At 43.2% G+C, this 24,910-nt stretch overlaps 1 protein-coding gene and 1 long non-coding RNA gene across 4 annotated transcripts in view; one reads left to right on the top strand and one right to left on the bottom strand.

Annotated features, from left to right (window-relative positions):
* LOC111767806 (uncharacterized) overlaps positions 1-24,910 on the top strand; it is a 293,689-nt gene that overhangs the window by 36,108 nt on the left and 232,671 nt on the right. Inside the window, exon 3 of one of the 2 annotated variants that reach the window (XR_011425567.1) lies at positions 16,644-16,697. This is a non-coding gene — a long non-coding RNA (uncharacterized lncRNA). Of the gene's footprint in view, positions 1-16,598; positions 16,698-24,910 lie in introns of those variants that run through there. The other variant, XR_011425566.1, reaches the window with a different exon arrangement.
* The window catches only part of TRPC7 (transient receptor potential cation channel subfamily C member 7), a 135,253-nt gene that overhangs the window by 35,930 nt on the left and 74,413 nt on the right, over positions 1-24,910 (bottom strand). Inside the window, exons 6-7 of one of the 2 annotated variants that reach the window (XM_023617656.2) lie at positions 20,986-21,150; positions 11,666-11,882 (exon numbers count right to left, since the gene is read on the bottom strand). In XM_023617656.2, coding sequence (XP_023473424.1) covers positions 11,666-11,882; positions 20,986-21,150 — 382 coding nt within the window. The remainder of the gene's footprint in view (positions 1-11,665; positions 11,883-20,985; positions 21,151-24,910) is intronic. The other variant, XM_070234280.1, reaches the window with a different exon arrangement.

Here is a 24,910-nt window from a genome sequence, read left to right as displayed (position 1 = left end):
AGCACCTGAAATGTGGCCCGTTGAATTGAGAGGTGCTGTGTAAGTGTAAAATGCACATCAGATTTCAAAGACAAAAGAAGGGTAAAATATCTCAATAATTTTTCATATCGATCACATGTTGAAATTATATTTTAAATGTATTGGGTTAAATATATTATTAATTAATTTCACCTGTTTCTTTTTATAATGTGACTACTAGAAAATTTAAAATTAAATATGTGGCTTGCACTATATTTCTATTGAATAGTGCTATTCTTCACTGATTATTAAAACTAAATTTGTTTAGATTATTAAAGCTTAACTATTAAGTAACATTTTGAGCACCTTCTCTGGGCTAGGCACTGTTCTGTGTATATATATGTATGTATTAACTCTCTTAAAGCTTTGCAAAAACCCCATGAAGTACGTTCTATTATTATCCCAATTTTATAGCTAATGTTTCGTTAGGCACAGAAAATTGTAATGCGCCCAGCTAAGAGGCAGGAGATCTGGAATTTGAATCCAAAAGTTCTGCCTCTAGAGTCCATACTCTTGACCACTATGTTCTTCCACCTCTCCAGAAAATAAAATTGGGTTCAAAGCAGGTAATGTTAGAAAAGACTCTTGACCATTTTGTAAATGACATCAGAGAGTCTTATAGCTACTCAAACCTGGAAAAGATTTGATGCAGAACCAGCCCATTCTGTGTTGTACCATGCTACACTTAACCAGCATACTTAGGAGGTTAATGTGATAAAAGAATCACTAACTGGTTGGCTAGTGAAACAGTTCTAGCTCACTGAACACATGCGCCTAAAGGTTAACACTGCTGACCTCTCTTGGCACTCCTCTGGCTCCTGCGCGTCAGACATGGCAGCCTGCCTTCCCAAGTGCTTCTTGCCTCTCCCACTGCTCCTCCTCAGCTTCCTTTGTTGCTCCTCATCCTCCTGCCGTCCCTTGAAGGCTGCTGCTTTCCAAGATTTCAGCCATTCTCATTCTTCCCTCTCTCCTTGAATAAGTATATCCACCCCTGCAGCTTTGTCTTTCATTTCCTTGCAAAAATGTCCCACAGGTGAATATCTTCTTATTTTTCTTAAGAGCTTCAAAACTGAATTCCTGCCATGCAGAGAGACTGCTCTAAGTGGATGTTCTGCCAGTGCCAGAAATACCGCATATCCTAAGCTGGCCTGCCTGTCTCTCCCTACCTCACGGTCGCACCATTGCCCAGTACTCCCTCTCTTGCAGCCTTGATTCCTTGGGCTGTCACCCTGATCACCACAGTTCTGCAGATCTTCCTCTGGTGGACTCTCAGATCCATCCTGACCTCTCAGTTTTCAGTTCCATCTTCTTGCTTCCTAAAGTACAGGTTAGATCATGGTCGCTTCCCCCCGCAGTATATTCCTTATAACCCCAAGATAAGGTCTGGACTCCAAAGCTAGGCCATCAGACCTTCCCATGATCTCCCACTATCTCCATATGTCCGATATTCCAGCAAAGCAGGTGTGTCCAGCCGTCCCCCGACAGTTCCACCTGCAACCATTTGCTTGTGTTCTCTGTCTCCTGCAGACCTCAAACTCAAGCGGACTTGCAGATGACCACATTATAGCACGGTGCTCTGAGGACCCAGCCGCTTAAAAAGCCTCAAGTCAAAGATGATATTAGGAGCAGATGAACAGTCATGGGGGCTGAAGCCTGGCTGACTTGGTCACAGCCCACATCTGGCCAAATTTAAGTAATTAGCTGATTATCCCTACTCCTCTGAGACTCTGCCCAGGGACTGTTTTAATCGGAATTTTCCCTTTTCTGGTGAAAATGGTCCGTTAAATAAAAGGAATTGAAACTAAATGTTTTTCTAAGGAGAAAAGTAATTTGAGGGCAGCTGTTTAGAGCAGTTGTGGCTTTGATGAAACAGATTCTAAGATGTGCATGTCTGTATCAAATTGGAGTCCCCATAGTCGGAAATATCCCCAAACATTGCAGGTCTGTTTACAAGACACCTCCACCCCCACCGTGCCTTTTTTTTTTTCCTTAACGAAGCCACACTTCTCAAGCTTACCTTTTCAAAATTTGTGTGGTAATTCAGTGAAGTAGTAATTTTCCTAACACTGAAATGTACTTTCTTCTGTGCCTGTTCAAATAGATATTTTAAAAGTGTTATTAGAAAAACCATTACAGGCTAGAAAAAATAATGTTTGTTGCTTCCCTCTACCCCCAAATTAAAATTCCTGATGTCTTAGTGAACTCCTTTTAGCTGGCACTAGGACAATCACAGGCTATCACTTAAGGCCATCACTGGCCTTAACTCAGGAAGCCCTGGGTTCAAGTTCTAGCTTGGCTACTTACTGGGTTTGTGACCTTAGATAAGGTCCTTGATTTTCTTGGGGTTTTGGGGTAATTTCAAGCACTATAACCTCTATGAATCTGAAATGCAAATTATTTATAGAAAATAGACTTTTCTGACCAATAGAGTAGCTCCTCATTGGGCATTGCAAATCACTTCCTCCATGGTCGAATGCCCATGTCTGTCTTCCTAGGTTTAAATATTAACTCACCCAGACTAATTTAAATTATTCCAAGGCCATGAGTAAAAGTAGCATGGGCCCAAGGGTTTGAGCAGCAGGAATGCTTAATGAAAAAAGAAATGTGTGAAATTAAGTACTTTAGTGAGTGAAATTAGGCCCCCTGCTTCCAACGTGCTGAGGGCAGTTTAGCATTTTATATCCAAGCTGAGCCTCGTGGTCTCTTGCCTCCAGTGTGTCAATCAGAGGAGTGTTTGGAGCCCAGGAGCTCAGGGGGTAAGGATGCTGGGCCCTGGAGCCTCCTTCAGACAAAATCCCCTTCACTGGATGCCTGGAGCCCAGAGAACAAGGTCACTGATAATTAACAAGGGTGGCTGGGAGAGGAACAGGCTGGGAAATGCTGGGAAGCCTTGGGGGAAATGAGTGGCTTCATTTGGGCAGGTTCTGAGTAATGGCCTGCAGGCTGCTGAGATGGAGCTTGACAGTTCAAAAGGTGCTTCACTCTCATCCCTGCCTCAGATGCTATTCAGAAGGGATCCCCCTTCAAAATCCTGTGAGACTTAAAAATGCATTCCATAAGTGATCGTGGCCCCCAAGACTTCCTCTGTGCTGTCCCAGGGGCCCTAGCAGAGCAAACTTCTTCCCAGAGCGCCTCCTCCTGGGAGGCCTGTCTGTTCTTCCTGGTCAGTGTCTCATCTTTGGGCCAGAACATAGGTGTTCTGTGAGCTCATAGGAGGGAGAATATGCCTAGAAGCTCTCAACTCTCAAGCCCTAACATCCAGACACTATCTCAGTGGCAGGCCCTTTGCAACAAATCTGGGCCTCAGATACATTCAGGATTCATTTGTTTTCCAGGCGGGAAGATGATATTAATAACAAAGCTCCTCCTCCTCTTCTCTGATTTTAGTAGCTAACAATTACTGTGCACCAGCTAGGTGCCAGGCCCTGTGCTAAGCACTTTGCCAACACGAAATCTTCCCAATAGCCTAATAGGCAGCTACTGTGATTATTCCCGCGTTACAGATGAAAAACCTTGTGTATGAAGATGGCAAGTAAGTTGTCCAGAGACACACAGGCAGTCCAGGACCCTTGCTCTCCACTGTGCTGTTGCCCACCATGCCCTCTGCTAGGCACAAGCTTACTCTCGCTGGTCAGGAACTCATTCACCCACCTAACAGATACTATTGGGTGTTGACTCTGTGCCAGCCACCATTCTGTGGATACAACCACCAAGAAGATGACATCCCTTCCCTAGGAAACTCAGTCTAGTGCTGGAGACAGATGTATCCACAGACAAGAGTGCTACAGGGTGACAGTGCTATAATAAAAAATGTCCAGGGAACCATTTGTGGAGACAGAGAGATAAGAGCAGTCTGCGTCATAATCAGGAGACCCAGCAGAGTGCCTCAAACAACTTCTATCTGTTGACTGAATGGAGTGAATTCACAGAGGAGGTAACACTTTGCATGAGGAACCATAAGTTAGCTCGGTGAAGGAGGAGGGATTGGCAAGGTGTTCCAGATGGTGACCATGGAAGTGAGGGACAGCAGGCCCTTCTAGGGAACTGCAGCCTGCTCAGTATGGCTCAAGGGTCAGGCAGTGGAGCTGGAGATTGGCAGCAGGGAGGGTTAGTGAAGGCCCAGTAGACCATGGAAGGCCCTTCTTCAGGCCATGAGGAAGAGACTGGGCTTCACCGTGAGCGCTAGACAGCCCCTAAAGGTGATGAGCAGAGCAGCAACATGATCGAACTTCTTGGGGAAACTTTGGCAAGTTAGTTGGAATAGTCTGCTTGGAAATCTTACCTAAGTAAATGAAGGCACCATCACAAGAACAAATTAGGCCAGGAACCTAGCCCATAAGATTTTACAGTTTTGTTCTTGGCCAAACCTAGATGTGTGATTCTGGAGCTAAGACTTAGCACTGCCTTCAGATAGTTTATAATCCTTGGTTGGGGGTGGGGTGCACGAGGGAGCAGCGTTATCCTCACATTTTACACATGCAAAAACTGAAATTCAGAGAGGCAGAGCCACCAAGAAGGAAGACACTCAGTTAGGACTGGGTTTCCTGACACCTAGTCCCAAGCTCTTTCCTCTTCTGCAGCCCTTTAAGTGTGTGTTCCTACTATGCTGGGCATTTACGTCCCACTCCATCAATTGAGCATTTGATAATGGGACATCTGTGTAAGGACACATGCCAGATTTAGGAGTGCTGTAGAAAGAATCTTCATGACATGATTCTATTCCTAGATAGAGAAATGACATGCGTTGTGGCGAGGCTCCCCACCCTCCAAGCCTGATGGCTCTGTGGGAACCACTAATGTTGTTACACAGTCCTCTGGTGAGTGTCTCTAGAGCCACAATCTGTAATTGGAAAGCTTTATTATAAGGTCTTACAACTACCCAGAGTTGATGCTTATGATATGGCAAGAAAGATAGGTTGCTATGATATGAATTATTGTTGGAGATTATTCAGGCTGGAAGGAGTGGTGGTCTCTGGTTCATTTAGTCCTCCCTAGAGAAGCTCTTTTGACAGCGCTGCAGAACACGTCTACCAGCAGATTCATCCCTTCTTCCTCAGTGGTACTCTTCTCTTGGCTTCCTTGATGTCTGTTCTGGTTTTTCTTTTACGTCTGGGTGTGTTTTCTTAGTCTGCTTGTGTCTTCTACCTCCTGTGCCCATGCCTTAGATTTCCTGGATTGGCAATCTAGAATTTTCTTAAAATTCTCCTAGTAATCAAGTAAAGCATCTGGAGTGAAGGAAGAATATATTTCTAGTTGGGTTTGACCTTCCCACAGAAGTGTACAGCAGAAGGAGAATGACCTGCTTTCCCAACAGGAGTAGAGGCTTGGGGAAGTAAGTTAGAGTTTTGTCCTTCTCTGTGGCCGTTGATGAGCTCATTGGGAAAACCATATGGCCACATGGACAGAGGGCTAACAGAGGATGACAAGAGTCACCTACAAATTTGTATGATTACAGGAATTTACAGAAATATTAATATTAATCAAGACAGGCAGGAAGCAAAGGGAAGCATGGAGTATCGGCAGAGGTGTTAGGAAGAAAACAAGAAGGGGACTAGGAGGACAGTGGGGGTGGAGGCACGTGTGATTTTAAGTACTTGGTTTAAAAAGGCCTCACTTGGAGAAGGAGACTTTTGAGCCGAGACCTGAGGAGGTGAGGGAGTGAGCCTTGCAGCTGCCCGGAGAAGGAATTCTCTGGTGGAGGGGACAGCCCGAGCAACGGCTCTGAGACAAAAACAATATGGAGCAAGGAAGCCAGTGGGGCTGAAAGCGAATGAGTGAGGTGGAAAGTGGTGGGAGATAGGTCATAGTGTGGGCTGGAGGAGTGCAGGGCTTTGCAGGCCTTTATAATGACATTGGCTGTTTGCCCTGCAGGAGATGGGAGCCACTGAAGAGTTTTGAGGCAAAGTGTGACAAAACCTGCTGCATTTTAAGCGGATCACTCTAGCTCTGGTGCTGAGAATACTCTGAGACGTGGGAGTGGGCAGGGCAGAAGCAGGGACGCCTGGGTAAGGCCTTTACCTCTTTGCCGTCACCCTCTCCATCTCCAAAAGGAGCAGGTTGGACTTGTTAAGGTCCTAAAGTTCTCTTCAGCTCTTGGGCAGCTCCTGGTAGAGAGTGCGTAATGGTTTGGGTATTTTTCTAATCGGTCTGTCCGAAGTACTGCCTTTATGAGTATGATACATCATGGGAGAAAAGAACTGGGCTGCTGTGTTTCTAGCTGATCCTAGGCCTTCTCAGCAGTGCCTGGGAGTAGAATTTGAAGACTCTATCAGTTAGGGACCTGATGCCATTTCAAGCCTCTCCGTGTGTGAGCAGAAAGTAGATCAGATTGTCAACTTCAGGGTGGGTGTGCCAGCACAAGAACCCAGTGAACACAGTGCTCCAAATCTTTCTCTCGAAGGTTATTATTATTATTTTGTAATAATTAAAAAGCTCCAGAAGATATTTAGGGGTAAGATAATGTTAGTCTTATTTTATAGCTTCTTTCCAGTATCTGACACAGTGCCTGATACATAATATAATGCTTAATAACTAGAAAATATTTATTGAGAACAAAATTGAGAAAATAGAAGAAATATCAGAAAACTTCCACATTGCTCCCACCACTGCATATACTAAGCCACCTGCTCTGTGCTCTCAACACCACCTTTCCTTCTGTTACAATAGATGAAGTGTCCATGCTTCTCCTAAGGCCAAGTCCTCCACTTGCATGCTGGACCACCCCTCTTGCTACTCAGGAACTTTGCTTCCAGATTCAGTGGTTGAGTCTTAGGCCTCGTGGTGTTACTCGATCTCACAGCAGCGTTTGACTTAAGTGACCACTCCCTGGTTCTTGACACACTTACTTTGATTGGCTTCTGGGACACCACTCTCTTGGTTCTCCTCTTACCTCAGTCTCCTTTGCTGGATTCTTCTCGTCTTTCCATCCATATTGTTTCCATTCTTCAATTACGAGTCCTCAGTTCATCTGTTCACATTCACAGTCGAGGTGATTGCTTATAATTTGCTTCAAATACACTGAATGCCCACAATTATGTCTCCAGCCGCAGCCTCTCCTCTGAACTTTGCACATGTATATCCAATTGGTACTTGACATTTCTGCTTGGATGTCTAATAGATTGCTCAAACTGAACTCCGGATTTCCGTCTCTACTTCCTCTCCAAACTGCTTCTCCCTGGTCTTTCCTGTTTGAGTGAGTGGCTCTCTTTTATACATTACTTGAGGTAAAACACTTGGAATTTGACTGCTCTCTTCTCTCACACCTCTCAGAAAATCCAACAGTAAATATTATCAATTTTACCTTCAAAATGTAATCACCACCTACCACCTCCTCAAAACCAACCATTTCCTGTCTGAATTACCGCAGTGGACTCCCAACTGGCCCCCCTCCTTCAGCTCTTGTCCCAGAATCATCTGTTCCCTACACAGCAGTCAGCGATCCATTAGAAACTTAAATCATACCATGTTACTTCTGGCTCAGAATTCCCCACTGGTTTCCTGTCACACTCAGAATGAAATCTAATCCCTGGACCTGGGCCTGAAAGGCCTTGCATGATCTGACTCTGCCTCTCCCTCTGACCTCATCTCTGCTCGCTCCCCCTTATTCACTATGTTCCAGCCACACTCGTTTCTTTGCTGTTCCTCACACATGTCCAGCTTGCTCCTGAATCCAGGCCTTTAACACATCTGATCCTTCTGTCTGGAATGCTTTTCACCCAGATATCTGCATAGCTTGCTTTCTCTCTCCTTCAGGTCTCTGTTCAGGTTTCACATTCTCAGAGTAGGGAGATAAGAGGGCTTGCCCTTATCTGCTTCACCACCCTGATAAGGTACAGTTTGAGCAGAGACCTGAGGGAGAGAGAAAAGCAAGCTATGCAGATATTTATTCAATGTGTCTCTTCAATCAAAGAAATTTGAATACTGACTAGATATTTGAAGATATGAAGAAATTATTAATTTTCTTTTATGTTTGCAGTTCTGTTTTAGAAAGAGTCATCATTTTTATTACCAGCCATGATGGAGTAACAAACAGAAAAAAAAAATATTTTCAGACATTTGGAAATAGCACAGGACTGTGATCCTTAAGTCAAGGGAAACAAGTGAGGTAAGGCCTATGGTCGTCGTGTCTGTCTTTCTGGAGGCACATGCAAGCCTGCAGCGCATGGAGAGGGATCCCAGAAGCATGGAAGCGGTCCCACTGAGTTGGAGAGATGGCTTAGCCTTCAGGAATGCTGAGGTGATTAGATATTTTGTGGCAGAGTTCCAGAGAGAAGGGTACTATGCGAAACAAAACAAAAAACAAGCAAACAAACAAAAAAGTTCAGAAATTTACATCAGGGTCCTTTAGAGTGTTTCCTGAATACAAAGTCATGAATGCATAGAATGAAACTCCACAGACAACAGCCAGAGAGCTGCAAGCTGAGCAGTTTCCAGACCTCACGCAGAGTGAAGAGATGTTTGAGTTCTGACCATCCAGAGTTGAGAGTCCTTGTTGATTACCCAGGACCTTTAGTAGAGACCCCAGATGCGTGTCTCTATAGTACAAGGATAAACAGTCCTTATGGTAAAGCTTCTCCAGATCCACTCTAAGCTTAAAACAGACCAAACTCATGTGCAAGTAATTTTACAGCCTGTCAGAATAAAACCAAAAATTCTTTAAAGGAAGAGTTCTTTTAAAGGAACAATATCCAGCTGCTCAATAACATAACGTGTAAGGTGCTCATCAGTTAATCAAGAATTACTAACACACCAAGATGCAGGAAAATGTGATCCATATCAGGAGAAAGATTAGTCAATAGAAATTACCCCAGAAAAGAAAGAGATCATGAAATTAGAAGTCAAGGCCTTTATAACAGTTACTATAAACATGCACAGTATATTCAAGGATTTAAGGGAAAATACAAACATCAGGAGGAAGGAAATGGGAGATATAAAGGAGAACCAAATGGAATTTCAAGGATTGAAAAATACGATATCTGAAAGGAAAAATTTACTGGTTGGGGGTTAAAATCCAGCAATGCAGAAAAAATATCAGTGAACTTGAAGTACAGGGAGAAAAAAGATTATAGAAAAGAAAAAGAGAACTTATCTTTTAGTGATGCACACAGAAATGTTTATAGGTGAAATACTATGATACCTGGGGTTTGCTTCAGAATACTACAGAGTTGGGAGAGGGGAGTAGGGGAGCTATAGATGAAACGAAGATTAGCCAAGACTTGCTAATTATTGAAGGTGAGAGATTGGTCCACAGGGTTCATTATACTCTTTTCTTGATTTTTGTCTGTTCTTAAGATTATTCATAATAAAAAGTGAAAAAATTATCTAAGTAAGAAAAAGTAGTCAGAATCTTTCTTCTGTTTGAAATGTAGCAGGAAATACATCAATGAGAAATAAGTCGTCCCCTCTACAGAGCTTCTGATGTAACAGTCTTGAAAACTCAGCTCTGCCTTGGTGGGCAGAAACTGGGACCAAGCTAGGAAAGTTAGGACCCCTGTAGCAGGAGATGCATCCCTCTTATTGGGATAATGCCTGATACCCAGGAAGAGAAATACTAGGAAACTCAGGAGGAAGTCAGGGTTCTGTAGGAGCAATTAGCATATAGTAGCTACAACTACTTATGGGGAAGTATGGTTCCACTCACCTGAGTCTTCTACCTGGGGTCCAGGTAGCTACCCAGGGAAAATGGGGTGGGTGAGTGATTGATGCCATAAGTACTTTGTTTTATTCATCAACCCAACATGTGAGGTTTTTTTTGTTTGTTTGTTTAAAGTATGTTTTAGTCAGTCTGGGCTGTTTCAACAAAGTACCACAGGCTGTGTGGCTTATAAACGACAGAAATTTATTTCTCACAGTTCTGAGGCTAGAAGTCCAAGATCACCATGCCAACAATGTTGGGTTCTGGTGAGGGTCCTCTTCCAGGTTTGCAGACTGCTTGTTCTATCCTTACGTGGTAGAGAGAGGGTCAGAGAGTTCTTTGGGGTCCCTTTCATAAGGGCGCTAATCCCATTCATGAAGGCTCCACCCTTGTGACCTAATCACCTCCTAAAGGCCGCACCTCCTAATACTACCACATTGGGATTAGCGTTTTAACATATGAACTTTGGGGGACAAAAACATTCAGTCCATTGCAAAGTTTCTAGTGTTAGAGTGCTTAGTTTAGTTAAACCATGGCAGATGTCCTAGGGAGAATTGGGATAGATGCTGCACTGTGAAAGTGAGACCACAGGACTCACTCTGCAATAGGCTTTAATGTCCCTTTCCAACTTTGTGCCAGTGACTCCACTAAATGAGCCTTTGGTCCCAGACTTGCTGGTTGAATGAAAGCCCCTAGGAGCATTGTGTGCTTTTTTGCCTCTGCCCTTTGGATCAAACCATTCTTTTCCATTCTTCTCCTCTTCTCCCTCTACCTATTGAGAGATTCACTTTAGAGCCCATATTCCCAGTTCTCAGCTTAGGCAACTATAGGATGCTCTCTAGTGGTCCACCTCTGTGGTTCTCTTAGGCTGTATCATTTAATTAGCACAGGCCATATGCTGGGCTATCTTTTAAAGTATTTGTTCTTTTGTGATTTTGTTGATTGATAGTATAGATGCTTTGACCCTAAATACATTTTGACTTAATGTTTGTGAACTTAAACATAATGAAAGTTATACCAATACTGAATTTTTGTCAAGAGAGCAAATCTGGGATGAGAATACCATTAGAGCAGTTTAATTAATCATATCTTGATACTGCATAGTTAAATTTTTTGAGTCTTTTCTATCTTCAGTTTTGTTTTTTCCAAAACATTCCCATCAAATTCAAATCCTTTTTATGTAAATCTTACGATTTATTGATCAGGTTTTGGTTGTATGCAATATCACTATTATAACTTTTGCAATTTTTCCCTTTTTTTCCTACTAAGTCTGATTTTTTTTACCAATGAATTTTGCGGTTTTCAGTGTTAGAAAAATCTGTAGCACATTTTGTCATGTACTATTTTAGCCATTGCCAGTTGTATTTTATCTTACTTATCCCTACTAAGAGTAGTTCTTAGGATTTGGGCAAAAGAGAGATAGCCTTTCTTAGCTATTCAGCGAGGAAATGGAAACAATTTGTTTGGCAATTCCAGTGGCAGACCTTGGCAGCACAAAATATCACCATGAAGAGGAATTTCACAGCTTTGTTGAATTTGTTAACACAAAAAATGAGAAAATATTACTCCTAGATTTCTATTCATCATCAGAATCATACTATATATCAGGATTCAATAACAGAAAAATATCTTTTAAACAATGCAATTTTATACTCTTTTTAAGAAGCAGAACTTGATTTCCTAAGGCCTCCAGTAGACTATATTTAAATGAGCAAAATAATATGTTTTCCCATGCAAAGCCACTTTATAATCACTTTCAATACTTGTATAATGAAAAGTATGTAACGAGTTTTCCGCAAACATCCCCTTTCAAAGTTGGGATTTCTGTTACAAGGCTGTGCATCTTATACTCCAGCACATACAGAAGTTGACTGTGACTTCCTTGTTGGTCATTACTCCCCATTTTGTGTGTCAAGAGTGCACTCAAGAAGAGAGGAAGAAGTTCAGAAGTCAGAGTTGAATAACATCCTATTATGATTGGGGGAGGAGAGAATAAAAGAGTGACTTGCTTACCTAAGACCCACTTCATGATGAGCATTTCTGTCCAGGAGAATTGTGTGGTTTTCACTCTGAAGATCTGTTTCGGGTAGTCTGTGAAGGTTTCGTTGGGCAGGATTTTAATGCCTTCGAAGCGGTCTGATGCGTTCACAACTAACAATCCCAAGAAGATTGTGAAAGAGACTGCATGGGCTACAAATTTCATGAAAGGACTCCTCAGGGTTCGTCCTAGCTGGAATCAAAATATGTACAAGACGTGTTAAACTGGCAGCTCTAGGTGGGTGCAGGTCTCTCTTGAAAACACTTTTGCCAACAGTTGAACCAGAAAATCCTCCATCTTAGACAGAAGCTGCTAACTGAACCCAGACAACATTTTATCTAGCATTTTTATGTGAGATGCTGCTTGACCAAATCTATTTTCTACTGACTTCACTTTTTCCTATTTAGAAGACTTAGTGGGAGTAATAAGAGAAAAGAGCAGAACACACTGATATATCATCATGTTTTAATCTGACTGCACAGCTACGCCCAACCACATAGATATGAGTTCTATGCCCTTTGGATCTGGAAGAAAAACAATCTGTCTCAATAGAGTTCAGAATTTTAAAAAATACACTTTGGATATGCTCTGTTGTTCTTTTGTCCCTTTTCTTGAGTTTTATTGCTTAGATGATTTGTTTTCGATGTGTCTTATATGTCGGTAAATTTATTTAAAGCTATACGTTTTCCCACTTTAGCTGTGTTCCCTTAAATTTTGACATGTAGCATTTTCATTGATATTTAGTTATAAGTATTTTATAATTTGCCATTTGATTTCATTTTTAACTCAGAGGTTATTTAGTTTCCAGACATATAGGACTTTTTCTCTTGCTTTTAAAAATTTTCATTTTCTTGCCACCTGTGGACAGATCATAGACCTTGTGATGCTGCTCTAAGACTCACTGAGATTTCTGGGTGGCCTGCGACGTAATTAACTTGTGCAATTGTTCCACGTGAGCCTGACATGATCCAAAAGATGCCCTGTTAGGGAGCAAGTACTGGGCGTATCTTCCCTATCCCTGGCATGCCATCCAAAGGTCATTTAGATCTTTAAGGTCTAAATTGGAGGCTGCACAGTGAATCTTTGCTGACCTCCTCTTAGTGAGCTTACTTGGGTCTCTTCCAGGTCACTTCCGTCACCCTCACCTAAGCATCCAGGTATACTAATAAGACAAGAACAAAGAGAGAAATTTCTTCTGAAGCCCAGTTCCTTCTCCAGGGCAGATGTTCAATTATAGCCAGTGAGTGGTTAATTGAGTTCACATTCTGCCTGGTTCAGGAGTCCTAGAGTGAAATGTCACCCAGGAGCTAGAGTATTGGTTCAGTATAAGATCAGTTACAGGGGTTTCTCCAGGTAAGGTTTCCCTAGTTATGACTATGCTCAACATAACATTTATAAATCAGATGGCCTGATAATGTTCTTTTAATATACCTCAGCATGGTAATCGTCCACTTTAATTGTGCTAGTTATTAGTGTAACATGATTTATTATGGTTCTAATACCATAGAACCCATCTATTGAAATTAACAAAAGATGGTTTTTATCTTTGTTAAAAAACCACATCTCAAGCCTGGACATTGGGATTCCCTACTTGTGCTAGAAAAAGCTTATTTGGATTCACCTGCACTGTCAAATTGTCACATAGCGCTACAATAACTTCAGAGATGGAAAAAGATATTTGCCTCAGAACCACGAGGCCCACAAACATCTTACAAATGACATTTCTTTTTAATGTTTAACTTTGTTGTTTACAAAATAGGGACTGTAGATTATTTTTGGCCATAAGTAGATGTGCTAAATTCAGAATGCAGAGATTAAATATAAGGACAAATAAAATATATCACATAAATTCAATAAAAACTGAATTAAACCATGTCTCATTTTGATTTGTATGATGTCAAATAGCTAGTTTGATTTTTTCAGCGTTTTAGCTGACTGTGTTGGCATCTTGGAGCCCCATTTTTCAACTAGGATGCTAGGACTCTTTGGTATACCCAGGAGACATCCTTAAATAGTCATCACATTGTTTCTCGTCACTTGTGTCCTAGCTGGGGTAATGGTGAGAGGCAGGGAAGATGGAGAATGAGTGTAGAGTGGGGAATAGGTTGTGGGGAGAGGGAAGGTTGAGGAGATGGCAAGAGATCCCAGATCCTGTGTGTCCCAGCAGGGTCCCAGAAATGTTAGAAAAAGATGGGGAACACAGAGACAGACACAGCTCTTAAGGGACTGAAGGCCAGATTTCCCCAATCCTTTATCAGTGGGCTCTATGGAGCGTCTTCTGGTGACTACCTGGGTGAGGATACAGGATACCTCTCCATCTTCTTGCCCAGATGAGGCACCTGATTGTAGGAATCTGCACACAACTGTGCCCAAGCTAGCCTTGAGATTCCCAGAAGAGCTGGATTGATTTAATGTTCTCTTCATTACCTCCTTCAAGTTGTTATCTTCTGGCAGAAGATGCGTTTGTAAAAACTATATCTACTGCAAACCATAAGAAAAAGCCCTGATACAGCCTTGTGGTGATTTGGAAGGTTACCTTGGGTTCAGTCCCACTTGATCTAGGCCATAGGGGGAAAAAGTGAGGTTACGAATTGATGCTCCTTTCCTATTTTTCTTCTGGGCTTGAATGCATCTTTTTAACTGGTAAAACTTTGATAAAGGTTAGATTAGATCAGATCATTTCAGTGGTCTCCTTTCTTTTTCTTTTTTTGTGACATTCCCTATTTTTCTCAGAAAGGTAATTTTTGAAGCAAATTACACTTGGGGAAAACTTCCTCTTTCACAGGGCCACCAGGTGAGCTGAAAGAAAGGAAAGTCAACCAGTATATACCAGCAGGTCTTAGCTGGGGAATCATTAAAGCTGGGTCAGGTAACAGTGTTAGGCCTAAAAAGAGATGGTAGCGCTTCAGGAAATGTGGACCTTGGCCTGCTCTGCCTGGAGTGCAGAACTGGTGAGTCTGAAATGTTGGCTAGAGCAGCTCTGTCATTATTTGGACCTTATGAGCTGAGAACATACCAGGAAATCCAAGCTAGTATCAGCTCAGTCTCTGGTTCATCCCACACTCCCTGGGTACTCTTCTTTTACACTGGAAAATACGTATATGAATGTGAGAGCAACTGAATGGCACTCCTGAATTAGCTCCAAATGAACTGCATTCATGAGAGCACAGGGGTGGGCACCTGCTTTTACTGGTTGGCACACCTCTGTGTTCCATGCCACCAGGCTCTTAGCCCTAACCGCAGGTGTAAGCACCTAACTGGGACCTGGTAGCCACGTACCCACAAGGTAGGCCATGACTGCAGTAGAGCACGCAGAGAACATTTGCAGCATCTCTCCCTAGTGTATCACCAGAGTCCCCCATAGCAAATGCCACCCTCACTTGTCACCAGGTGCCAATGGCCTCAAGCAAGGGCTCAGTGTAAAAGCTGGAGAGCTGAATGGAGGCAACTTTGGATCAAGCATACTAAAAAAGAAACATGTACATCCTTGTGGTTGGAGTGGTTCTCAAATTTTAGAGAAAGACTGGTTAAATTAGTGGAAGATTCCTCAGAATGCTCCCTCCAAAATTCTTATTCAAAATATCTAACCTAGGGTTCAGGAATCTTCCTTTCTTGGGGGTGAGGAGAATGTTCACTAGGTGTCTCTGATCAGGGTGTCCTCACATTACCGTATGAATCCACCCTTTGTCCTGGGGCTGAAGAGGTGCTGAGTAATAGTGGGAGTTCAAAAGTAGGACTTCTAAGGAAAGAAAAGGAAAGAGTAGAGTTTGTCATGTAGTGGTTTGACTCTCCCATTCTAGAAAAGTCTGGCTAACTCTAAAGATCTGAGTCAAGTCTATTCCAAAGTCAGTTAGTCAGCACTAAGATGTCTACATTCAGCATCGAAGGTTGCAGTGCTGCTGATGTAACTGGGTGGGGTTGGAGGGGAAGGCTGGTGTGCATGTGTGCGTGCGTGTGTGTGTGTGTGTGTGTGCGCGCACACACATGTACAGTGGTTAAGGGCAGGTCTGTGGAGCCAGAGACCCTAGGTTTAAATCACAGCTCTATAGTTTTTGGTAAGTTACTTAATCCCTTTGTGTCTCAGTTTTTTTACCTGTAAAATGGGAATAAAATAGTACTGCACAGGGTTGACATAGGAACAAATTATTTAATACGTGCAAAGCAGAACAGTGCCTTGCACATAGGAAGTACAAGGTATGTGGCACTGGAGCACCTCAGGCAGTTTTCTTAAGGAGAAACTTAAACTCGACTGACCTGAAAAGCTTATATGCAAGGGTTCACAGAGGGACACCTACACAGAGTGCTTATGTATTTACGTCACAAGCCCTTTTGGAGTACTATCTCTGTGCAAGATGATGCTGGGCACTGGAGGTGATGGAAATGAAACAAACTAGAAGAGTTGGTCCTTCCCTTCCAAGTTGCTGATTTTCTAGTGGGGAGAGACACAGCTAAACACTGTGGTAGGAAACAGATGGAGAGATTGGGAGAGAATGTTGCAGGGCTCATTCACTTTCATACTGACCTAAGTATGAAAGTGACCAGCCTTCTGGCACTCTTAAGTCCTATCCCAGCAGGGTGACAGGGGTTACACTCTCTTTTTGGATTTGAGGGCAGAAGTTTCGCAGCAAAAGAGCGAAAAATGCTCTATTTCCTGGCACCGTGCTCTATTTCCCCTCCTTGACAATTCTTCAAAAATTGCACTGTGATTTTCTTTAGTGTAGCTCTATGGTAGAGACAAGTGAGGTGGACACAGAGGCCTTTGGAGCACTGTCTTCTCCAGGTTTGCTCTGGACCACATGGTTTGAGAACCCTTGTTTCAAACCATTTCAGCTTTGGCAAAGCAGGGATCTTCAAAAGCTGCAGAGTCCCTCGCACCTTACTCGTTAGATGTTTTTGTTTGGGATGGGGCTGAGGGGGTTGGGGGTAAAGACTAACACTCTGATATTTCTGCAGGCACGAGTGATGTGGCAGTAAGGACTGATGGATTGCACACTGCAAAGACATCAGGTAGGAGTCTAAAGTTCTTTACAGCTCTCCCTGCCTGAGTCCCGGGACTAATTTATAAGGATAATTGAACAGCAAAGGTTAACAGGTAATGGAGGAACTCAGCTACCCCCTCACACTTTTATACTTAGAATGTGTGTGGTTTCTCAACACTTTCATGATGCTGACTTCTACCCCAGTCCACCTGCTATAGAGACACTGTGTGAGCCCTGGAGGGTGACAGTTACTCTTTCGGCTCCCAGATTTTAATAGGCAAACAACCTAAATTATGAATCAGAATGGAAGAGCAAAGGATAGAAAACAGCCTAATCAGTTATAAAGGCCCTTCGGCATTGGAGCCCTTGTTGAGAGGATAAAGAACTCTCTAGGAAAAGATTACCAGAGACCATCCATGCAGATGAGAACTCACCGGCTTCCCAGTGGGCTGCCTGACCTCACCCATGTTGATGATTACAATGAGAAATGACAGAAAAAAAATCACCGTTCTCTTGAGGGAATTATGTTAAATGAAATAAGCCAGATAGAGAAGGACAATCTCTGTATGACTCCACTCATATGAGGAATTTAAACATGTGGACAAAGAGAACAGATTAGTGGCTACCAGGGGAAAGGGGGGTGGGGGATGGGCACAAAGGGTGAAGGGGTGCACCTACAACACGACTGACAAATAATCATCTACAACTGAAATTTCACAAGATTGTAAACTCTCATAAACTCCATAAAAATTAACTTAAAAAAAATCTCTGTTTTCTTTACTGACCCTGACAAACCTGTCCCATACTCCAGACCTGCAGTTATCACCATGTGTACGCATCTGTGACTTGGTTGCTTCTTCAGTCACCATATTAGTAGCTGAACTTCTGTTGACACCCTTGACCTTATAATCTCCTTATTTAACTGTCTTTGTTGGGGACCCTCAGAAACTTGGTAAAAATAGAATTGACAGCCTTAGGGATTCAATAGGAGAGAAATGATGAGGTCATTTTGACAGGCTAATCAAGGAATTTTAGTGTCCCTAATAGTCTCTAAATTAGGACAGCAGCTATCAGGAAGTAAATGCACCATTATGTTTGAAACAGAAGTACCAACGTGTGCTGGACATTGATGGACATTAGCTGGTTGATGAGGTTTAGCAGGGACATTTTATGAATACACTTATAAAAGAATATCAAGGTCTGATTTCTTCAGGGGAGGTATAGTAAGGTCATTAGAACGTGGAAGTCCTGGGATGACACTGGCTGTTTCATGGAATTACTAGACAGATATAAAGGCGTCTTCCTTGGGAGGAGGGATACTACACACTCACAGACTTCTCCACTGTGCCCTCCTCTTGGGGGACATTGTTTTCTGGGCCTCAGGAGCCTTTAGAGAGGGCTGGTTTCTTCACATGGAAGATGTGACCCCTCCGTAATCCCCAGTAATACAATATCTCTGCCAAACTTGAAAAGATTTCTTTCTAAATGGTGAAAGGAAAGACTAAAAATATCTTGACTATTTTATCTGTCCTTTGGCTGCCTTAGAACAAGTTTGACAAGCTCTTTAATAAGGAAATTTTTCCTTGGAATGAGCGCTTGCCACCAAAAATTATCTCATGCCACACACTAAGACTTGTCACTCAGCTGTGGACTCACCCTCCACTGCACTGAGTTCAGACTTGGAGCCCAGAAAGGGCACGGAAACTCCAAGTGGCTTAATAACCAGCTAATGTTTATCCTGAGTGCCCTGTCTTATTAGTCTTACTGGAAGCTCCACGAGCACCAAATGCCAATCAGATATATATCTGAACAGAGGAGAGGAAGCCCCAGCTTTGGGGCCAAACTTTTTTGTAATCATTTCTTCTAGAATGTTCCAGACGACTGCTGTAGATCTGACCCCCTATGTTCCAAGGTGGCATCAGCCTCCTGGATTTACTGGGCCCCCAAGAAATTCCAAAATTCCCTCCCTCTCCCACACATTCTTTCTTTCTTTCTTTTTTTTTTTGCATCACATCTGTATGATATTGGCAAGATTCTTCTTCTCAGATGTACTGAAAAATCTAAAAAATTGTCAGCAACTGGCATATCATCTCTTTCTGAATATTTCCTTGGCCAGGCAGAGGCAAACCAATTTGCTGGTGTTGGTTAGTCCCGGTTTCCTGGAAGCTGTCACATTTAGTTTTATAGAAAAAGTGAGGATTGGCAGTGTTTTCTCAATCAAGTGGCTGTTACTTGAATGACTGAATGTCCTAGAATTAGTTTGGGGCTCAGAGAGTGTAGGGGCAAGTGTCCCTATCCATGTAGGTTCTGGGTAAAGGCAATGATCTAACTTGCAGCAGAGACTAGATAATTCCAGTATGAAAACATGTGCCTAAAACCAATGACCGGCTCTAATCCAGCCTTAAATCTGGTTAGTTTTCTTTTTCCCACTCACTGTGCTCTTTCAGCTCATAATGAAGGACAGAAGAAATTTCCTTCACCTCCATCTGTAACATTTGGGGAATTCTGATTTAGAAATCCATGTCATGGTAGACTGCCATGGAAACAAACTCCTTGATAGATATAGGATTGAACAGCACAGTTATTCAGTATGAGGACTTTTGTTTTAAATACCATTCTAAAGAAGAAAGAGTTGGAGTCCTGTCCTCTCTCTCTGACACCCTCTTACTCTAAGGCAGTCAGTTCATTGCCTGCCTGGTTAGGTGGCCTCTTCAGCAGCCCTAAAGTCTTGAGCCCATCATCCCAGCATGAGTTCCCTCTTAGTGCAGTTGACAAGAGGTTCCACTCACTCAGGACACATTTGTTGACTGCATTGGCTGATCAAATTCCCTCTGGAACTAATCTCCCTGTAGTCATAGTTCTTCTTCTGATGTTGATTACCTAAGCTTAATTCCTTTTTTAATATATTACTATGTAAATACAGCTTTGGAACCTTTAATGATTGCCTTAACTCATGAAACATATTTCAAAATTTCGGTATGGTTTGTTTTTATAGGCACTAACTCTTGCCTGAAGCTGGAGTGACTGCTGGTACTTTCTGTGACTTTGGATCAGATGGCTGGGCTGTAGGGATAGTGGAGCAGGAAGCTTGGCCCCTGTAGGCTCCACTCCTTCTGTTACCAGTGGGCACCAGACACTCCCCCTCCCCTGTGAGAAAAGAGCCCAGCTCTGCACCTTTCGAGTTCTCCTTCTCTTTCATTTATCTTTTCCTTCTTGTGACCTAATTAGCTGCCCATGTGAGCCAGAACCCGATCAAGGAAGCCAGTAAAACTGGGACGATGCTGCGATGGGTCTGCAATGCCCCAGCATGAGCTGTGTTTGACTCTCAGCCTACTAGTTGTTTCTCTTCTTTTTTTTTTTTAAAGATTTTATTTTTTTCCTTTTTCTCCCCAAAGCCCCTAGGTACATTGTTGTATATTCTTAGTTGTGAGTCCTTCTACTTGTGGCATGTGGGACGCCACCTCAGTGTGGCTCGATGAGTGGTGCCATGTCTGTGCCCAGGATTCGAACCGACGAAACCCTGGGCCGCCTGTAGCAGAGCACGTGAACTTAACCACTCAGCCACGGGGCTGGCCCCTTAAATAGAAAGGAACTTTCTTATTTTTATTTTTATTTTTTTTGAGGAAGATTAGCCCTGAGCTAACATCCGCTGCCAATCCTCCTTTTTTTTGCTGAGGAAGGCTGGCCCTGAGCTAACATCCATGCCCATCTTCCTCTACTTTATATGTGGGACACCTACCACAGCATGGCTTGCCAAGCGGTGTCATGTCTGCACCCAGGATCCGAACTGGTGAACCCTAGGCCACCGAAGTGGAACGTGCGTACTTAACCGCTGCACCACTGGGCTGCCCCTATTTCTCTTTTCTGAACCTACTTCATAAAGCATATGCATCACAATGTAATCAAGAGAGTGAAATGAGATATTCTATGAAAAGGGCTTAGCAAAAGAAACCCTACTCAATAAATGTTGGCTATTCCTATTACCATTATTATGATGATTATTCCTATGAGTTTGGAGGACATATTTAGGACACTGCATAATCAGAAGAGGAAAAGTGCCTTTGTTCCCTCTCTATTCTGTTATTGATCAGATTATGCCTCACATATTTTAAATTTCCCATTTTATCACTCATCTCTCTTTTTAAAAAATGATTTTAAAAAAGCAGGTCTGTGTAGTTTTCTACTTTTGCTAGGTATCCCAGGCCTATTTAAATGTGGGAAGCGATCAGCTGCTGATTTGAGCAAATGGACTTCAGATCATGCTAAGAAGAGACAAGAAAGAACTGCAAACGACATGCACCTTCAGCAGTCTGTACCTTGCTGCACGGAGCAATCCAATAGGCTATGGCGAGAAAAGGGAGGCCTAGGGAGACTCCAAAGACAGCCAGGAATTTCACAGCGATAGACTGTTGACGTAAGCCTGACAGGTTTTCATACCACATGGTAAGCAATTGCTGCTGACAGTTAGGATGAGCAACGAACTGTAAAAACAAAACAAAAACAAAAACAAAATGCAAACAGGAAAATGGCATTGGTAGCATTTGAACAGTAAACGGCCTCTGAGTAGCTTGGGGCTGAAATGTTTCACCTGTTGGGTGGCCGGGTGTTGGAGCTGGAAAAGATGGGTCAGGTACCTGCTGGCCCTTCTGACTCTGGGATGCTGGGGGTATTTGTGCTAAGATCAGAGTCCTCACAGGACTGGCCACATCAGTACTTTGCAAACTGAGGGCCCAGAGAAGTCTCAGGACAGAAAACGAGAGCCAGCTTCTGGGTAAATGCTTGTCTCCACTCCAAGGGGACTTATCTCTGGGCAGAGCTCATTTGGGAGGCAACACGGAAGAATGGATGGAGCATGAATGGGGTTTTAGAGTACCAAATGGGTTTGAATTTTGCTCTACCGTTTACTAGCCAGGTGACCTGGGGCCTATTACTTAACCTCTCTGAGCTTCAATATTCTCATTTGTAAAACAGAGCCTGTAATGTTGTCTTGTAGAATTAAATGAGATATTATAGAAAGGTTTCCCTCTTTTTGCATGTTGTCTAAGAAAAGTGCTTACAGTGTTTCCAGAGGACATGTTAAAACTCCTCGGTGTTTCCCCACTGAATTTCAGTGGCGTTTGGCTTGGATCCATGGAGCTTTTTGTGACATGCTGTAGCATTGACACACTGTATTCGTCATGCAGTAGCTTCTCACCACCACCCCCCTCTCTTGGAACTGCCCTCCGCTAATGCCCAGGTTACAAGATGGACCTCTTGTGGCCATTTTGTATTGTGTGACCTCACCCCTCTGGATATAGCTTATTGGACTAGGGGTGGAACCCTGACTTAAAGTGGGCCTATCGCATTTTCTCGCCTTGGCATTTGAGGCTGTGATTGAGAGAGGCAGTTTGTTTATTTACTGGGGAGTTAACATGTAACCTTGGGAGATGTGGACAACCATCTTCTATTATGTGGACTAAGCAGCAAAACAAGCCAGTTACAAAGAGAGAAGGAAGAATGAAGATGTGTAGGAAGAGGCTCAGCTACTGTCAGAGCGTCTCTGGGGCCCAGCCTGACTCTGCCCGCGTGGTCCATGAGACACTCCTATATTCATATACCACAGTTGCCTTTTTCTGCTTGATCCAGCAAGGTGGCTTGACTTGCTGCAACCAGACAGCCTTTTCCTGCGAATATTTGGTGCTACTTGGCCATTTGTTTAGTTGATTCTGAGTCCTGGCTTGTGAAAACTGGTAATGGGACAATAAGTAAAATTTATGCCGATAAAGTTTACATTTGAGAAAATTATACTCATTTGCTTATATCCCCCCTGTGACAGGAAGAAGCCATCGTTTGCTTTTCGCAGCACTGCTCTTTGGCCTTACTCAAGATAGCCATGTGCCATAGGAGCTGGGACCCATGGACTAGAGCAGATAGACTGGGCATTCTATAAAGGGACTGACTTTTCATCTGATTACCCGGAGCTTAATGTGCCAATTTTCATCCTGTTTGCCTCATTGGGTATTAAGGGGACATGTGCAACAACTCCGAGGAAATGCAAGACATTCCCTTTTCATTATAAGACAATATAAATAGAACTGTTTTTAAAAATTCTCAGTGCAGATGGCAATATGTTCCTGTTTCCAGTTTCTGGGAGCTCAAGGCAGCAGCCAAGTAATCTGGCGAGGACACTATCGAAGGTTTATTTGGCCCTGCTGCAACCCCTGATAATACTTATTACTCAAACATTAGTTGCAAGGGAAGCTTTTTTGTAGCATTATTGGATTTATAGCTTCCATTGTGGTCTTTCTCTCCAAGAACAGGAGCAACGGATTCTCCTCAGACTAGGTAGGAACCTGCAGGTCCACGGCGATATGCTTTCCTCTGCCCCTTCTGCCTCACAACAAAGTGGAGCAAACAACAGAAAACCCTGCAAATATTTTAGTAATTCTTAGTGCCTCATCACAACACAGGTCTCAGAGAGGGTGGGAGTGCCAAGCAGTCAGTTTTTGTTCTTTTTTTTGGTGAGGAAGATTTGCTCTGAGTTAACATCCATTGCCAACCTTCCTCTTTTTTTTTTTTTTTTTTTTTTGCTGAGAAAGATTAGCCCTGAACCAACATCTGTGCTAATCTCCCTCCACTTTGCATGTGGTATGCCTCCACAGCATGGCCGATGAGTAGAGTAAGTCCACACCCGGGATCCGAACCTGCAAACCTGGGCCACCACAATGGAATGTGTGGAATTTTAACCACTGGGCCATGGGGCCGGCCCCTTAGTTTTCTTTTTAAAGAGCCAGCATTCTCTAGGTGCTGAAATGGCCCTGCTCTGGGGAAACTCATAGTTTGATTAGAAGGTGAGACATATGCTCATGAAATGGCAGAAGACCACTTGGCTCACCCGATGGCTGCCTGCACTGTAGCTGCTCTGGAAGGACTCCAGTCCTAATCCCCTCCATTGGCCTCTTTGTATCCTGAGAGAGCCCAACCGTGCTTCGTCTGCTGCCTCCTGCAGACAAGTCAGCACAACAGATTGGGCAGCAGAGCTGGAGGGAAGAAATTCTGAGAGAGAACACAGGGAGAACCATTCCCACTTGCCCTTGCCAGCCTCAGAGGAAGACAGCGCTCCTGACTAAAACACAGGAGGCTTTCCTGAGACTCGCCCCTTCTCTGGTTAGACCTTTGCTAATTTCCACAGCTGCATTTCTTCCTCCATAGTAAAGCAACCCAGCTCCAAATATGCTATTTATTTGTAGGTAGACTTTATAATGCTCCCAGAAAGCTGACAGCAGCTGATAGCTGAAGCCCGAATTGTTTATATGTGGGCACTTTTCTGTATTTGTGGCAGATCTTCGAGGACAACTTCATGACATATAGTTCAGGGTGTATCAAAGGATTTTTTCTGCTGTGCTTTTGAAGCACAGAGAAATATCATCCCTGACTCAAGGAAGATGAGAGTGACATGAGGCATGCCATTAGGACACAAAGAACACCCTAACCAAAAGGGCACTCAGTTAGGGAACAAGGGCAGGAAGAACTCCTGGGGGCCGAGGGGCAGAGGGAGGATTTTTAAAAGCAGGGTCAGCAAAAAGCCCACAGCTAGGATAGAATGGGAACTCAGAAAATCTGTGTTGTCTTGGGCTTGCTTTCTTTGGCATCTAGCTGGATGGATGACAGAACCAAGAGCTTTGCCCAGGCCATTCCCCCCTGAACCATTCTAGGCTGAGAGCATGGTACGCTTGTATGGAAGTTCTTCAAGGGAAGAACTGATGTGACACCTCAGTTTTCCTGGGGACATGATTCACACTCTTCATAGCAGGGAGTTTGTAGTGGCCTGGAGCTGAGACTCTGTTAAGGTGGGCCTACATGGAGTTGAGCAGCCTCTTAAGAGAAAAATAAATCAAACCACATCCATGACTGGGATGGACTGTCCAGAGAACTGGTGGTGGTGGTGGGGGGCTTGTTAGGAGAAGTTAAATTGCAGAGAAAGATAGGAAGGAGCTCTGAGACAGAATTCCCTGTAATGAGAAAGGAGACTGGTAGGGTGAACAGACTGGAAAACAGGACCTGAGAGTCAGGAGGGACCAGAATTCATGTGGCTGCCTGTTCTTAAATTTATCCCAAGCCAGTTATCCTGGTGGCACATTTGACCAGCCTTTATGGTTAATATAACAACATTTGTACCCAAAGCTGGTTTTCTGTTAATATCCTACCCAAACTTCTTGTTCCTCCCAGCCCCTAGTGACATAGAATATAACACGCCATATA

The sequence above is a fragment of the Equus caballus genome, chromosome 14 (genome assembly GCF_041296265.1).
Source record: "Equus caballus isolate H_3958 breed thoroughbred chromosome 14, TB-T2T, whole genome shotgun sequence".
In the NCBI taxonomy this organism is placed as follows: domain Eukaryota; kingdom Metazoa; phylum Chordata; class Mammalia; order Perissodactyla; family Equidae; genus Equus; species Equus caballus.
This window is presented reverse-complemented; position numbering and strand designations above follow the sequence as displayed.